General features: G+C 43.4%; 1 protein-coding gene across 2 annotated transcripts in view; it reads right to left on the bottom strand.

Annotated features, from left to right (window-relative positions):
• Window positions 1-2,327: 2,327 nt before the first annotated feature.
• Window positions 2,328-18,048, bottom strand: part of LOC117426831 (protein phosphatase Slingshot homolog 1-like) — a 29,552-nt gene continuing 13,831 nt past the window's right edge. For both annotated transcript variants that reach the window (XM_034901430.2, XM_034044919.3), the window contains 13 exons: window positions 16,988-17,088; window positions 14,997-15,061; window positions 14,559-14,680; window positions 14,209-14,277; window positions 13,974-14,039; window positions 13,296-13,490; window positions 13,073-13,166; window positions 12,621-12,749; window positions 11,933-11,979; window positions 11,495-11,641; window positions 10,683-10,883; window positions 8,853-9,531; window positions 2,328-7,807 (listed from right to left, as the gene is read on the bottom strand). In XM_034901430.2, the coding sequence (XP_034757321.2) occupies window positions 6,599-7,807; window positions 8,853-9,531; window positions 10,683-10,883; window positions 11,495-11,641; window positions 11,933-11,979; window positions 12,621-12,749; window positions 13,073-13,166; window positions 13,296-13,490; window positions 13,974-14,039; window positions 14,209-14,277; window positions 14,559-14,680; window positions 14,997-15,061; window positions 16,988-17,088 (3,124 nt within the window). In that variant the 3' untranslated portion in view covers window positions 2,328-6,598. The remainder of the gene's footprint in view (window positions 7,808-8,852; window positions 9,532-10,682; window positions 10,884-11,494; window positions 11,642-11,932; window positions 11,980-12,620; window positions 12,750-13,072; window positions 13,167-13,295; window positions 13,491-13,973; window positions 14,040-14,208; window positions 14,278-14,558; window positions 14,681-14,996; window positions 15,062-16,987; window positions 17,089-18,048) is intronic.

Raw genomic sequence — 18,048 nt, 5'->3', positions numbered from 1 at the left:
TGTCAAACAGGCAGCCAAGACTAAGATACAGTTTATAGAGATAAAATATTTTTATAATTTTATAACACACTGAGATTTTCTCTGGAATTGATATGGGGGGCTGGAAGCTGTCAGTGTGGTTTCATTATTTCATAAAGTTCTCATTATTTGTTGTTCTCCTCTCCTGTTATTTCTTAAGTTGTTTTAGTGTACTGCTTGCATGGTTTATCAAAAACGTTTATATAGCCAATTCCGTTTTAAGACTAAACTGCAGAAACCAGCTCTTGGTGGGTTAGCAGTCCCCCTGTTTAAAAAGCACAGCTACACTCTAATTCCTATGAAATCTGACTAACCAGCACGATATCGCCCTCATCTAACATTTACAGGCAGTAAGTAAATGATGTTAAACACTGACATGACAATACTGTTTGCAACCTTTTTAAATGCTTGCATTATTGCATTATAGCAGTTCAGGCTGGCTCAGTTTAATACTGTCTTACTTGTATTCTTCACAATAGAGTTGTATAATGTGACTTACATACCTGGTTTTGGGAGAATAGTAGAGGTACTTCAGAATGATATTCCAGTACAATGGACTGCTTTATTACCCCCTGTGAGGCATCTGTACCTACACATCAATCAGCACATCTGGAAAATCCCTTATCCCATTGTGATTAAACTTGGTGTGCATGTTCTTTAACATAGGATATTGAGGGTGACACACTCTGGGGACAGATGAAGGTGTGCTGTATTCTGTACATACTGTTGATCTATGTCATGGTCATCGACTTTTGACTCATACCCATACTTTGCTGGATACATGCCTGGTCAGGGATGTATAATTAACGTAAGGTGTTCATCTCCTTTAAATACACACTTTACTGAGCAATCAACTAGAACAGGACAGTTTTCTTCCCGTGCTGAAGCGTGCAAATATAACAAAGACGAAGCATGGGCCAAACAGGACTCCGTTCATTCTGAGAAAACAATGCAGCTCGACTCTTCGACTCTTGGCTCTCGCGCGCTGAGAATAGCTGCAGAAAACACAGAAGTGGAGCCAAAGCAGGCAGGGCGATCAAAACATACAGGGGAAAAATAAATAAATAAAAAATAACACACACACACACACACACACACACAGAATCACGAACTGCTGTGTTTTCGCATGGTCACCATGGCAACCCACAAACAGGATACCTCTCCAGATAATAAATCAAAGGACGAGTCATCAGTTTCATTGAAACAATTGCTGTAAATTGTGCTCGGGGTCGAGATGACGACATTGTTCTTGTTACAGGGAATTAGCTCGCCGTGCTCTGTGGGATAGCTTGAACAGGGACAAGGTCTGGCAGGTCTGGTGTTGTGTGGTGGTAAGTGACAGCTTCCCAGAGCTTTGTGGCGAAGGGCAGTTACTTATTAATATGTAACATTACAAGGAGCAAACCAAGGAGACCAAGGTCTTGTTTATCAGTGACCTAGACGCACAAAGCAATACATTGCAAAACCCTCACATGACAGCCGTCTGGCCCTTCACAAACCCATTTCACTAAACAATTCAATACGTACGCTGGGTAATGGTAATAACCACAGTGCTTATCCTCATTAGCCAGCAATGCACTCTGATTACTAAGAAAAGTGGACGCTGCCAATTTGCTTGCAGGCATATCATGCCGTCATTGCACATGGACACGATATATAAACAGAATGCGCGTTGGTAGTGATGAAATGTAATAAAACAGCATGTTAGCACGAGTCTTCGTGTGATGAAAAGTGATATGATGCAGAGCTTGCCCAAACACAGCCTTTTGTAACGGAAGGTCCCAGTTAGTTCCCAGGGTTAGTGCTGGCAGGGTTGCATCCCGTGACAGCAGTTTCATTGCAGGTCTGAGCACAGACTCCTCCTAAATACTGCATAGCTCTGTCGGAGGTACAACTGGATAAAGGTGCACATAAAACAGGCTGAGCTCTTTGAACAAACCAGTTGTCTTACTGACTGGAAAATGGAACTTTAGTTTTTGGTACACATATCCCCACCCAACACCTGTGTAGTACATTGATTTGAATGCAGTGTATGGAACAACAAGTCAGGTAGAACACTGACCCTTTTTAATTAGAGCGATAGCCAATGCTTTAGAATTGGTATAACCTGTCTGGGGGTCGGAGCCAGACTTTCATTTGTTGATTTGATACTGTCGGTTTTTCTTTGTCAATATGCTGTATGTATCATCAACATGATCACTTAAAGTTCTCTTGTTTTTCCAAACAGACAGAGTATGAAATGTGCATCCTAGAAAGTGCATATTCAGTGAGAATCTAACGTGTTAAGTTAGTTATAAAATTCAGGACAATTACTGAATGAAAAAGTTTATTTCCATAATAAACACATACAGTACATTATTTTAACAAATGTAAAAAAAAAAAAAAAAGTGCAATATGCATTCAAACTACAGCAAATTTACAGTACAAAATAAATGACTGCATACTTAAATATAAAAAGAAAATGGTAACAAAAACCAGTAAGACATCCAGACCAAAAAAAAGTCACAATCCTGTTCTTTTTTTTAACTTTTAGGGCTCCTGGAAATCTTGGTCAGTGATCTGGTCAGTTTGGCCAGATAGGGACAGTTTTATTTTTTGTGCTGGGCCACCTCTCCAACAACAGAGCTCACCACCTTTAGTGATGAGGCTCCTAACAAACATCAGAGCGAAACTTGAAACTTGAAGTGAAATCTTGCAAGTCCTCTTTCCCCACTCTGTCAACAATTGGCCTATATCCCTCCGTGGTCAGATCACAGGCAAATTCCCCTCTATCACATATCAAGCCCAATATGTCTTCAATACTATCTCATTTACACCTTTTTTTTGTTTTTAGCAACATCTGTTGAGATTTAAAACCATTTCAATTGAAAACACAGCTTGACAATTATGGCTTGTGGGTAACAGCAAGCAGTTAAGAGAATTTGCAATTCCGTACGTGAAGTTCAGGAACTAGGAGAGTATTCATTTGCCTTTACCGACAGTACTCATCGCTCTAAGCAGAGACTCTTATAAAGGAATTCTTGGAAGAGTGGGGTTGCGGGCCTGAAACACCTCAAGGAAAGAAAAAAACAACAAATGACGGCGGAAGTTACCATAGCGACTGCGCGACCACAGGTGGAGTAATGAGAAGGGCGCAGTTCACAGCTCTCCCTCACCGATACTCTCTTGCAAGAAAGGAGCTTGACAGCCAATACCACAGCACAGTATCACGTACAAAGCACAACGCCCATGGAGCTATGAAATAAGGCACTTGTGTAAATATTACACAGAAAAAAAAAGAAAGAAAATGGAAAGCAGCAGTGGCAATCATGCAACAACATTAAACAGAACACAGCGTTATTATTGAAAAAACATGGCAAGGGCTAGACTCATGTTTCAACTGCAAGAACGCACCCTAAGATCAGCTGGCATCCACCCGTTCATAATACCTGGGATGTTACTCAATGGCAAGTACTAATACACACCAGCAGACAGAATGCTTTTATTACTGCAGAGACCAGGGAACCCTGTTGTGAATGAGGCAACGACACAGATAGGACAGCCAGTGGACCTCTTACTTTTACAGACCAAACGCACACATTATTTATAACTAATAAAGATGACAGCCGCACCACCATCATCTCTCACCACTGTATAGTTGAATGCCTGTTTCTGTGTTTATGTCCCATCTTTCGTTATCATTCATTAATGTCCACACACTTCTTTATAAATATTTCACAGTAAACATGTAACGTTTGTGTTACGCTCGCATGCACGCACATTTCCACACACACACACACAGGTTTAATACATTGATTTAACTGCATAGTGTATGGAACAACAAGTCAATGGCAGAACAGCATAAGGTTTCATACAGAATTCCTATGAACACACTTGCATATTATGTGCAGATATGTAAACATACAATAAATTAGAGAAACGGACATAGGAGACTGGGAGAAAATTGGAATGGTGTGGACAAATAACGTACTCTGAAAACTGAAACGGAAGCACTCCGATGGTTTGGGGGTTTGAAGGCGATAGACATGTTTCTATAAGATCAGATTTGCATCAACTCCTGATAAGGAATGCTCATTGGCAAATGGCAGACATTAATGAATGAACTCAATGACTGACGACTGCCCCACAGCTTACACTTTCATGAAGAAAATAAAAACGGTACCTCTGGTTCGCTAAACACATTTTTCTTACAAGGTGCTGACATGCTGCAGAGGAGAACAGTAGGGATTACAGATAAGCAGGTATCTTGCATTATAATACATCGATCCTACAAATATATACACGTACCTAACGGTTTCTGTGCTGGGTAGTTAAGGCTTGCTTCAAAACATATTCACAGAGTAGCCAAGAGTGGGCAGCAGTTGTCCAAGACCCTTCTCAAACTGTACTAGAGGAGGGAACAGTGCTGAAATCCATGTTTGGAGTAGGATGTCTACATGGGACCTCAAAGCAAGATCTCGCCTGCTTTAAAAGAAAATGAAACTTGAGAAGCACGCGCCCCAAGCCAAACCGAACCCCAAAGGACCGCATAAATACGAGGAGATGGCACATCTATTGAAGAGAAGGGAGACACGGCTTTGTGCTCTGTAAAGGTTTGCTGGGCCAGTTAACAGTCAGCCTGATGTTATTGCGATTATTTTGTTAAAGAGGAAAAGCAGTGATGTATAATCTTACCAGAAAGGGCTATCCAATGAATGGAAAATAAAACCCTAACTCTAATAATATATGTAAAGATATAATAAAAAGAAGAGCCTGCCGTTCTGAAGCTGCCTGGTTTGCAGTCTCACAGATTTTCAGCATTTAAATGGAGACAAAGCTTCTCATTATCACCTCCTTATTTCCAAAAGGCTGTAATGTATAGGGTTTTTAATTTATCTTTTACTACACTGTGTATATTTAGGACGGGATTAAATACCAAAATATAGCACGCATAGTTACATAAATGGCACTGGTCTAATTTAAATTTAATGCAGTCTTCATTCACTGTGTTAAACTGAGCACAATGAAGTCATGAAAGACGATTCCTGCTTATCAAATCACTTCTCTCAATTCTACTTAAATGCACATTTGATTCTCTGGTTCTTAGTTTTTTTTTTAGCATGTCTCTTCCCAGTCTCCAGGACTTGGTGGAGAAACCTTGGGGATTGATGCTGCATTTCCCCTGTTCAAAACTGTTCTCAACCCAGCACAAGCAGCACAGAGGACAGGGGAACAGATGAGTCTGCCTGAGCAAAGCAATTCTGGAGTCTGGACAAAGGAAATGCAGCCTAAGTATTTTCAATCAGACCCCTCCTGGATAGTCATATATTCTCAGCTGAGATGCAGACATTACACTGCGTTACAATTTGGATTTGCTAGTTTATGCAGACACAATGCAAGCCAGTGCACAGCAACACATTGCAACGAAAGAAACATGCACATAAAGACAGAATACCTCAGCGCACTGCACAGCTGATAAAGCACAGTCATGATTTTTGAAAGATTCGGTGGAAAATGTACCTATCTAAAATGTTATGTTTTTTTTTTTGTTCATCTGGCCCTGGTTCAGATAAACGTTTGTGAACATGACCAGTGGACAGGCAGCCTTCTTTTCTAGTTATGAGCCCAGGATAAGTCTCTTTCCTACAGTGAAATGATGGAGGTAGAATGGTCCTGGAATTTCTGAAGAACAATTTGTGAAGTGAAAAAAATGAATAAATAAATAAATATATAAATAAAAAGATACTTCATTACAGCTACGGAGCGTAACAGTCACAGGAAACGTGGGATCTGTGCTCATGACAGGACTCTAGATTGCTGTGCTCATCTCAGGACTCTAGATTGCTGTGCTCATGACAGGACTCTAGATTGCTGTGTTCATTTTCTCTTGGCATCAAGGGAGAATGGCATCATTCTGGAGTCATTACCCTGGCTGCACACTGCCAACCTCAAAAGCATGAAGCACGATACACATGGGGAGGAATAATTTCAGAAGAAAAAGATCAAGTACAAGGAATCAGCCTGACCAATGCTCCTAAACCATCAGGTCATCTGGACACCATCAGATCTAAAGTCCACACTATATACTTCGCTTCTGTGTGGCGAGTGGGCTAAGCACTAGTATACCAGGTGGAACACAGCTATAGTAAATCTGAAATGAAGGGACGTCATTGTGCAGGACTAAACTCATACCACATGCTTGTGGGGGTTAGTCCACTCTTTCACTGAACGATTCAGTTTTACCCAATGGGGCATTACAGTCAATGGGTACTCTTCCGATTAAAAGAAATGGGTGTGGGCAATCCTGAGCCTCACAACACACTTAAGGGGTTGGCAACCGTGTATTCCTTTAGTTTCATCTGCACACATTCACAGTTCAAAGTGAAATGATGCCAAAAAACATCTATAAATTATATTTGGATACATATATATATATATATTTTTTTTTTTTAAATATGATGTGGAATGATATATATATTACAATTTAACCCAAGAGAATTCTTTTCACTTATATTCTCTGTCATCTTCTTAATCTTCCGAGGAAAGAAAGAAACAGCCAAAAAGAGTCACCCGGCTCTACCGACAAGATGGATAAAAGACGTCAGCTGTCAGGGGACAGGTAAGTGTCTCCGAATGGCATCCTTGGCCAGCTGGCCTGGCCCGGCACGCCTATGATGCGGTGGGTACCAGACGCCACCGGCCAGCTCTCGCTCTCCTTGCCTTCATCGGGCTTGGAAAACAGGATGGTACTGGATTCCGAGGAGCAGGCGGAAGAAAGGTCCTCGGAGGAGAAGGTGAGGCAGCCCAGCTTGGCCAGCGAGTTGGACCTCTTCAGCCTGGAAGAGACGGTCAGTCCGGCCAGACGCATCATGGTCTCTATCTCCTGGGCACGCTGCTTGACCAGGCCAGGCTTCCCTCGCACGCTGTGGAGGCTGTCGCTGCTGGAGCTGCGGGTCAGTGTGGAGCCGTGGGGGGACAACGCGGGAGTCTGCACGCCCACCGTCTTCAAGAGGTCCCTGGTTAGGGGCTCGACCTGCTCCAAGCGGCCAGAGGAGGGGGTAGAGGTCTTCTGGTAGACCTCTGTCAGGACACTGCTGCTGCTGCTGGAATCTATCTCCATATCCTCCAGAAGGCCCTCCACAGAGAGCTCCATTACTCCAGAGGAGGTGTCCATTTGGTCACAGTCTCGGAGCTGGCCAGGGGCTTTGCCACTCTCCAGGGATTGGCCTGATAGCTTCTCTAACTCCTTGGTGTGCTTCCGGACTAGCCCGGCTTTCTGCAGCTGCATGATCGACTCCTGGTGCTGCATCAAGTAGCTTGGTACCATGGGCTTCTCAGCTTCCAGACTGAGCTTCAGCAGCCTCAAGTCTTTGGCAGCCTTCCCGTCAGTCTTCTTCCCTGCTTCCGAGAATTCATTCATGGCTTCAACCTCTAAATGTGTCTGCGGGTCCCCGGAAAGGCCACAACAGCTCATGGGCTTCACCTGGTGGTGACGGTGGGCCTCTATCACAGTTCCTGAGACACCACAGTTGGCACAGTTACTAGGCAAGCAGTGACTGTCGGAGGCTCTGATCAGCACGGGCAAGGGCGACATGTTAATGACAGAGAGCTTTGCGGCTTGGTCGGGGATCACAGAGCCCGAGGAATGCACACAGACAGCGGGGATGCTACACAGATGCGCAGGGTTAAGGCTTTGGGAATGCTTGGAGACCATGGATTGACTGTGCAGGCTGTTGGGGGGGCGCATGCAGTCTGTACAGGACTTGTATGGAGGTTTGACTTTGTGGATGTTTCTGGTGTTAGCACTGTCCTAAAATAGAGGAAAGACAAAAATACAAAAGAGAGAAATGGATGGTCAGAGGGTCAAGAACAATTTGTATAACAAACTTACACTATGTATGTAAAATACCATCTTAAAAGCAGACACTTTAGCAAACAACTTGACAAAAGATACTGTACCACTTGTTAAAAACTTTTTACTTGGAATTTATCTTAGAAGAAATGAAACCTTGAATATTGAGGAGCACATGCCAGCTTTGCCTGGTTTTACTAAGGAACCTTAACTTTGCCCACAGGTGACATCTGCTGGAAGGTCAAGGATCGGACACCATCACAATAGTTTCAGAACTTGCATCATCTTGTACTTGCACTCAACTGCTCCACACTTTGCTGTATTCTACTACTGCTCTTAATTATAACTACGTTCTGTATCTTGTTCTTGAGTTTTCTCTTAAAGGTAACCATATTCATGTTTTTTGTAATTGCTCTTATTTGAAATCGTTCTTATCCATTCATTGTATTTGCTACTTACTTGCTATTGCTATTTACTCTTATAAGCAAATATCTTTACTAGAAGTTTAACTGCTCTTAGTCGAATTCACTCTTAAATTGTAATTTACTGTACTCTATTTTTCTCATTTGAATTTGCTCTTATTTTCTACTGACTATTATTTTATAATTGCTCTTATCTGTAATGTGATACTTTGTACTGTGATATTTTGTAACAGCTGTAAGTCGCCCTGGATAAGGGTGTGTGCTAATTAATAAATAAATAAATAAATAAATAAATAAATAAATAAATAATGCATGTTGCATAAAATAAAGCACAGCGCCACCCGAGATTCAAGTCTGGTAATTCAAATGATCCCAGCGCTTAAACTTAGTGCTTAAAAATACCAGACTGGAGTGCATTTCACCACAATGAATCTGAATTATGTTAATGTGCGCCTTCATACAACATGAGCATGCTGATAATATGCTCCAGTGCCTTTATCGAAATGAGCGCAGTAAGAGCACAGCGCACAGACTGAAGCGTCTATGAGCAGAGCTGTCCCTGTGTTCGTTGTTTTACTCACGTCAAACCCAGGCGGGCAGCTTCTTTTGCCGCTACTGCTGCTGATGCGGTTGTTGTTGTTGGCATTCTCGTTGTTGAGCCTGTTGCAGCCGACGAGGGGGGAGCAGCTCGGAGCCAGCTCAGCCTCTTCCTTCTCTCCCTCAGCGGCCTCTCCCCCTCCCCCCGTCAACGAAACAATCTCAGCTTCCTCCTCCTCCTCGTCCTCCTCCTCCACTGTGCTGAACTCCAGTCTCTTCCGGAGGTCGGTCTCCAGAGTCTGTGCTGCCGTCCCCTCCCCGGGCACAGTGAAGTGGGGAGGGAACTCTCTGGTTTCGAAGCCCTCATCATCCAGCAGGGCGTCTCTCTCTACATCCTCGATCTTGATGTAAACGCCATCCATGTGAGGCAGGGGGGGTGCCCTGACGGGGGTCGAGGGTTCGCTGTCCAGCGCCGAGTCAGAGAGCCGTCTGAAGTAGTAGTTGTAGTTGGGGGGCTCAGCAGGGTCCACCTCCTCCCCTATGGTCCTGCTGGGGGAGGGTCCTGCCTCGTCCCCCCCCACCACATCCTCCGGCGGCCTTACGCTGAAGTCAGGGGTCAGGTCTCCTGGGCCGTCGGCACCACAGCACTGAGCAGAGGCTTGCTGGCCATCAGGGAGATCGCAGTCCGAGTCAGGGCGCCACAGCTTGTTGTGCCGCTGTTTGCTGTAGGGATCAGAAGATAAAAGGGCATCAGACACAAGCACTGTCACACAAACATGCAAAATAGAAAGAATTTATTTTAACATATTCATATATGTTTGTACGTGCATGTATATGCTGCGGTCCAGACAAGTTGCATACTTTATGCATTAAAAAAAATCAGAAATATGCACTCAATTTAAATTTAATGCCTAAAAATACGCGTAGCAATTTTGCTGCACAGTCTGTCTGCCTCCCCTCCCACGTCCCCTAAAACTTCCACTAACAACTACATCTCCCAGAATACAATGTCTTCAGTTACCAGGAAACTGTACACAAGAAAAACCGACCAAACAAACATAATCCAATCTCTGGCTAGCCCTGCAGCCAATCACAGTAAGAGTAAGAAATTCGAAGCTACACAGGTTGAAATGTAAACACTCTAGCCCAAAATCTAACTGGAACCATCGTCAGAGGCAACTGTTAAAAAAAGGTGCCTCTATAATATTAAACAAACTGTTTTATAACTTATTAATGAATAAGTAATGTAATTAATTTGCAGAGTCAGTGTGATGCCTTGAAAAGCCGATAAGACTTCAAGGTAATTTTACCCCCAAAAATACATTGTACTCTCTTAGTGTTCAAATTAGAGGGCAAGTAACTCCCAGACCAAAAACCTTATCTGGAGCTCTGTGTATATGTATGTGTATGAAGCAGATATATATACTATATGTACATACATTGTGTGTGTGTATATATATATATATATAAATTATTTCTGGATGTATAGTAATTGTTTGGAATAATTATATTGTTGTAGTGTTATTTTATTGAGTATGTTCTATGTATAGTAGGCTTCTCTTTGTATTAGTGCTTGCACTATTGAGATGTACCTGTGCTGGTCCTGTGGGCACAAAGTGAATAAACTAAACTAATATAGAGAAGATACTCAGAGCCAAGTGTTTCACTAATTAGGAAAACAAAGATCAACCCAAAGTTCACATACAGTACACCTTCAAGTTCATCCCTCACTTCAGAATTCTATGGTAGAACTTCCAAGAAACTAAGTCAAGTAGACACACGTTCGGCTGGAGTCTCCTGCAGTTTACCAAGCAGAGTTTCCTCAAAAGGAAATGGCAGTGGTTTCAGACGTGCTGCGAGGCACAGTCACCCACCTGGCATCCAGGATGCCCTCGTACTCTGCCAGCTGCCTCATGAAGCCTGCGTTGGGTCTCGTGATGCTCCTCTTCTGTTTGACGTAGTTATAGGCTTTCTCCAGGGACCAGCCGTACTCCTTCATCGCGTAAGCTATGACTGTTGATGCAGACCGGCTGACACCCATCTTACAGTGTACCAGACACTTGGAGTGGTTTTTCCTGGTGGAAGATGGGAGGGGAAAGCATTGTAGACATTCAGCTGTCTGTTTGTTCATCAATCTATAAAGTTAGTCAATATCACACTGTAAAAAGACTACAGGACAGTGAAGATGTGGAATACACCTAATGTAACCAGCTCCCCCTGCTGGTAGATACAAGTGTGGCATAGCTGGGGCTGTAACCCTATAACCCTGCAGTTCTTAAATTATTTTATGAACGACTGCACATTCTAACAAAGTATCTCATCTCTAGCCATATTTTTTTATCCCTTTGTAAGCTTGATTTATGTGTCCCTGTCAAATCTCTGGTACTTTACACCTAATTAACCTGAATAACTGGTGCTGGAGTAGCAGTTTATTATCTCTTAATGGGCTTTTAAATCAAGCCATTGAAGCTTGTCTGCCTTATAGCTGGCCAATGAATCATGGGAAAACTCCAGGTCACCGTTTTCAGATCCTGTTCAATTCATGCTATGATCTCTAGCAGCTCCACAGTACAGAATGGTTTAAAGGTACATTCGCTCTCTTTTCTATGGGGCAGATTGGCTAACTGCTTTCTCCACCCCAAGGCGAGCTGCATCTCAGAAAGCAGGACTTTATCTTGACACCTACTTGGCTTTCACTATGAAGTTGTAGGTGTCGTTCCAATGGGACAGCAGGTCTGTGGCTTCCTCATCGTATACCCGGATGTTGTGATATGCAAACAAGCCGGGAAAAAAGTTATCGATTTCCCTGGTTATGTTCAAGATGTACCCCACACTGAAATGAAATAATGATAAAGAAAAATAATTGGAAATGGTACTCAGAACTGTAGTTCACATAATGTAATGACTTATTCATTTCAATTTATTAAGAGCACAAACAAAAACACTGCCACCAGCCTCCTCTCGTTCAGAAATGTTCCTATGTTTTTACATGTATTAACAGTTAATACTACGTATGTACTGTACAACTGTATATATTGAATACATTAGTTATAGAATTCAATGCAGATGCATGTACTGTAGTGCGCTCATGTTATCTGTAATAGAACAGTGAAACAGCACTCACCCTGAGCTCTGGAGTTCCTCCAGGTTGGAGGCATTCCATTCGGAGCCCTGCAACAGAACAGCAGAGCAGGTGAGGCAGTGTTTCTGTGATTAGCCTCAGACCCTACAGCCCCTCTCCAGAGCTCTCACCCGGGCACAGGCACCTCCGAAACCAGCAGACACGAGAGCCCTTGTACTCTAGAGTGGCTCTTCCTTCCTCCATCTCGAGGAAGGTTTCCATGGAGAATTTTAAAATACACCTCTTATGATTGATAATTATAAAAAAGATATTTGAACACAGCACTTAAAAACATTTTATAAAAATCCAACAGTTAGTTATTTTAGAATAGAAAATCTGAGGGGAAAAGTGTTTCAAAAAAGTGTAAAAACTGTCCAAATAATAATTGAAGGGAACACTGAAGCAAACTAAAGCTGAGGGAACACGAAGGCTTGAAAGTTGGGTTTCAGGAGACTGCGTTTCAGGCCACTGCATGGGACACCAGGGGAGATTTGGGGTTTGATACAGTAAAGTTGCCTTAAACTTGGTCTCCTGGAACCAGGTTTCAAGCTACTGTGCCTGAAAAAAGTGGCTTTGTGTTCCCTCTGCCTTACCCGCAACCACCAAAACCAACACCTGTAGCATCCCACACCAGCGCAGCGTGCAGGATAAACAGCTCCAGTGTTCAGTATATTCCTGGGTTAGAACGTACCAGATAGAGGTGGTCAAAGATCAGAGAGGCCTTGTCCATCTGGCCCAGGATCAGCAGCATCTCGTTGTCGATAAATTCTTTATACTCCTTCAGGTTGCAGTTCATGTGCTGCTCCAGCTCAGTCCGGATCTGAGAGGGACACAGAGGAACACCGAGAAGAGAAGCGATCTTATACAGTGGATATGGCAAGCACAGGATTACAGTTACACAGCAGGAAATGCTCCACAATAATGCATTTCAGAGAGAGGTATGTGCAACCCTTTAAAATAAAGTAATACTGTAATAGAAATTGTACTCCAGGTGTAAAATGCTGGTGACAGCCCTGGCAGCCTGCAGTTACTCCCGTCCCCCTTCCTACAGCAGGTGTTGCTTTAGAGCAAAGGCTTTGCAGAGCCCAAGGGCAGATGAAAAGGGGTCACAACAGGTCCGCTGTCTCCACTCTCTCCACTTACCTCCTTGGAGGTTATATTCTCCAGATCTTTGTACATCATTATGCTCCTGAGTTTGGTTTTCACAAGACGCTCCGTTCGCTCCCTCTCTGTAGGTCTGATGAGAGAAAACAAACGATTAGTGCAAGCTAGCCCGTGCCCAGATTCTTCAGCAGACAAACATTAAAATGTGCAAAGCAACAGGAGAGGGAGTCTGCGTTAAAGGCAGAAGCACTGCAGCACTTACTTATCCACAAACAAGGCTGGGGAGTCTGGCCGCGTGGTCTCCAGGTCCCGCATGGTGTTCCACTCGTTGATGCAGCTCTGATCTGAGGAGATGCAGCTCTCATAGAACCCGGTCCAGGTCAGGGACATCCCGCCTGGGAAGTAGTTGTACCGACGGGACACCTCGCTGACTTTGTGCAGGATCTGCAGGGCCGACCTGCAGCAATGGAATTCGAGACACAGGGTTTAGTTAGTTAGGATTTTAAAGCTTTAGACAACCTTAATATGCATGATCTGATCTGGCCCAAATCTTCATAGCTCCAAGATCATGATCCAAGCAAATCACAAGTGTAAAGTGAGTTTACATACAGAAATACCCAAGGATAAACTGGCTTGACACGGATAGGGTTAAACTATGTCCTGGTTTTTATATGGTAAGTAAACAATTTGCTATTGATCTAAGGTATCTGCATATACCTCTGCAGACCACTAGATGGCGCAGGGGCTCAGCAGCAATTCTGATCTTCCTGAGTCAATGCAGGCTGCCAGAGCAAACATGCTCCTCTGTGCTCAGAACTCAGTAAGGGAAAGACTGGGCGATTTCTATGTTTGTTAAATGTTTATAGCCACATTATACCCAATTAGCAATGAATGAATGGTCAGATTACTGTGCACGGCAATGAAGCAACGTGCTACCTACCACATGGCTTGAACCGACACTGGTTTGAAGATGCGTGTCTTTCCGGCTGTGGTCACACTGAACCCTCTGTCAAAGAAAGCACAGGATAGTTGTTTGATGTCTCATTGTGTTCTGGTGTGGAGAAAATCAGCTAGACCTTAAAAGCAGCCCGGCGACGTTACAGGCAGCGACAGCGCGACTCAACTTCCCAATGCCCCCTGCCTCCCTCCTCCCCCAGACAGAAGACACTTCTCACCCGTCTCCATCCAGGTGGATCTTGGTGTCGCTCCACAGCGGCAGCACCATTCCTATTGAGCAGTTTTTACTGCAAAAAAAAAAAACAGAAACAAAACAAAATGTATGATTAAAACAGGAAAACGCACCAGCAAGTGTAAAATCTTTACACGCATTTTTGCAAAAAAAAAAAAAAAAAAAGCTATTTAATTTGATATAAGAAACTTGAGCGACAAGTATTCAGGTTTCATTGATATGGTGAACCTGCCCCTTTACATTTCATGGGAGTCAGTTCTAATGAACACGCGCGTGTGTGTGTGTGTGTGTGTGTGTGTGTGCGTCGGTCTATCCGAGAGACTGCATCATGGGTACCTCTCCTTGTTGGTGAAGTCCATGCCCAGCAGGATGTTCTCCTCTGTGTCCTGGCGACCGTTGCTGTAAACGACCACCATATACCTGACCCGGTCTGACCACGCACTCTCCAAGCGCACAGCCTGCACAGAGGGAAGGAAACGGACATCTTCACTCATCAAACACACAAGCAGCAGCTCTTCATTTAGTGCAGGTCTGACTCGTTTCTTTCGAGACACCACATTGGATTTTCCTGGCATATCCCTGGCATGGAAGACAGCGGGAGCGCTCCTACTACATGTACTGCATCCTACAATTAAATACATATAGCTAAAGAAGGGTTTATCCAGTTGGGATGACACTTGTGCGGTAAGACCTATTGTTAGTCAAGGTGCAGTTTAGATACTGATCCCCCAATGATGTGTCCCCGTTCTGTGGAATAAAACCTTTCTTTCTTACCAGTTTAATTCTGTCTTCTGATCGGAGAAGGTGGATCATCACCTGAAGGTGCCGAGGTAAATCACCTTGAAGATAAGAAATAAAATAATCTACATTACTATGAATGGAAAAATCGCATCATGAAACCCGTATTTTGCTGAAGCTCAAAACCACTTCATTGAATTGTCAAGCAAAAAATATGCCCTTCCCTTACATTCCGGGTCATTGATGTGAGATCGCTATACTGTGGTCACAATAGGCTGTGTCCTTTTGTCTCTATTTCCAGGACCCAACATAAATATACACTAGCAAGGGTGTCCCAATACTTGTTTGAGGGGAGTGCATTTAATAAGGAAAACGCTGGTGTTCAAATACTGTCCCAACATGAGTGTGTCAAGTTAAAAATGTGAAAAAAAAACTTCACCCAAGGCCAAATATGCCTGTAGAATTCAGCTGACACAAACTCAATGACACTCGAGTAGAGAGAGAAACCCCCTCTGGTGCTCCAAAAGTCTGTCCTCTTCAGGGGTTAAAGAGAGCCTGTTAACCCACAACAAGCAAAGTGCTGCCAGACGAAGGTGGAGGGGACGGTCTGGGCAGACCAACAGAAAGCCTTTGTGCTGCAAAGTGTTTACCAAGCAGCAGCTGGACAGTGCCACAGTGTGCCTCTCCTACTGAACAACTGCCTGTGCCCTCCCATTCAACCAGCCTGCTTTCTCTCGCGGACAAAAGCCTTCAAAACAGCTTTTCACTGCCCAGCAGGGAACTACGGACAGAATCCTGCCTTGCTGCCATCCACAAGTTCACAGGGTCAAGTGTTAATGCAGGACTGTGTTCTGTCCCAAGAGCATTTCAACACTTCCTTTCCCTGAATGTTTCATCAGTCCGTCTGCATCAAGCAAGCCATCGTGAAACCAGCGATCTTCCAGTAATGGTCACACCTATTTATGCATCTATTCAAACTATGCATCGTATTTAAAAAGCAATAGCACACCACCTAACGTAACCTTTTTCTTATTCTCTCTGGGACTCTATTAACAAGAGTACTTACAAGAATTTTCTGGTTTATTTATATAAATCTATATACAGTACATCTATAGTACCAACAGTGCAACATTAAAGGAGTTATGTATCACTCCCTCGCTAGGCTTCATGTTCACGCAGGTTAGATTAGAACTGGTGCAGTAGCTCTTCTGTTCTGAATTCAGGTTGCAAAGCCCCCTCAGGGTTCACACACCCTGAGTCAGTCTTTAAATATCCATTTAAACGAGACCAGGTCATTAAAGGCCTGTGCTGATCTATTAAACACATGCCATGATGACAATTCATAAATCAGAAAAAGTAAAGTTTCTTAAAAATGTGGTTAAGTCAATAAAACATTGCACAACCGCTGTACGATTTAGTACTGCTTCAACTTTGTGACTGATTTCTGACTTGTCTCGACAGATCCATTTGCTATCCTTTTTTATCTTTGATTTTCCACAAAAGACAGGGAATCAAGAAACACAAAAAGAAGAGCCGGAGCAGACATGACAAATGTGTGTGTGCTGTGGAAGCATTTGCAACAGTGAGAGGCCAGCGGGGTGGGCTCCTTACTTGCTACGCTGTAGATTAGCTCTTTTGTTAAAATCAACCCCTATATCGTGCCATGCTAGAGCATGGAACAGATTCCAAGATAATCCATGATTTAAAAAAAAAAAAAAAAAAACAGTACTTTCCAATCAGTTTTAATTTTACAGATCTGTCTCGTGATCTTCCTATCTGCTCGCAGCTTCACTGATACTGAAGATTTTAAGGTTGAATCTAATGATGTGTGAAAGTACAGAGTGTATATCTTTGCGATAAAAACGTTGAACAAAAATATATTTCTGTAACCTCCGTTGAGAACCATTCTGTACATCTGGCACACCTATTTCATACACTTAAGTGGGCAAAAAAAATAAGCTTTCAAACAGATTCCGTTTTGGATGTGCGGGTTTACCAAGCTGCTGTGTGTTTGGGGTCTCCCTTACCTGCATGTTTGTGATGGGGGTGCACCTTCTGGCTCTGTGGACTGCTCCCCTGCTGAAGAAAGAGGGCTGCTCCCTTTACCATGAAGAAGCTCTCACTCAGGCTGCAAATCAACAGCGACAAGAACAAACAACACTTTAAAAACACTTTCATGAAGAGGTACTGTACTCTGGCAATACAACCGACATGACGCAGCGCTGAGATTTACACTGGCCCTCTGCTGTCATGAAAGAGGACAATGCCTGTGACAAAAGCAATCTTCATTGAAAAGCACATGGAGAGAAGTCTTGCAGGATTCCCAAGTCAGCCTTCTACATCTCTATAGTGGATAAGTATAGAGGTCTATTAAATAGAATCACCTGGGACGCCACTGACGGAATATTTCAGACTTAGGATCCTAAATTCAACAGAGTTGTAAAGCAGAGCTGGGGATCTCCAGCAAAGTCTTTACAGATGACAGCAAACTGAATAGAGATTCAGCAGTAATCTTCAGCAGGCTGCCGATAAAACAAGGTGCTGCAAGCTTCGAGGTGGTATGAATTACTTAAACACAGCATTGTAAACTTGACACAGCTTGTCAGCTGTTTTTAGCTTTTGTTACGTGTCTAGTGTATACTAGGCGTGCCTGTAATCCAGGTGCTTGTCCCTCTTAGGGCTTTCCCAGTTACGAAATAAATGTAATCCTTTTAGATGGGAAAACGACTGGGGGATACAAAAATCGTACCTTTATGCAATCTGGGAATACACCTGGTAAAGCGTTCTAGGCAGGCTTGGTGATCACATCGTGGCCAAGAACATTTTGTAAGAGAGCCTATTGTTAGCAGCCCTGCTCAATGTGCAGAACTTCCTTCAGTCAGTTTTAATGGATCTCCAAACACAGGAAGAAAACCTCATCCCTGCCCACACAAGCTTTGTCTTGTTTAAGAGCTGGCTGTCGTGAGCGCCACAATGTGGAGACGTTGGGAGTGGAGGAGGCGGCTTGCAAAGTGTCTTTGTTTGGTCTTTGATTGATCTGCTTTTTAACCGTTTGCCCAGTTTGAAAGTTGCACTGAAGGAACCCTGT

This window comes from Acipenser ruthenus, chromosome 11 (genome assembly GCF_902713425.1).
Source record: "Acipenser ruthenus chromosome 11, fAciRut3.2 maternal haplotype, whole genome shotgun sequence".
Classification (NCBI taxonomy): domain Eukaryota; kingdom Metazoa; phylum Chordata; class Actinopteri; order Acipenseriformes; family Acipenseridae; genus Acipenser; species Acipenser ruthenus.
Note: the sequence above shows the minus strand (reverse complement) of the source record. Positions and strands in the feature narration are given on the sequence as shown.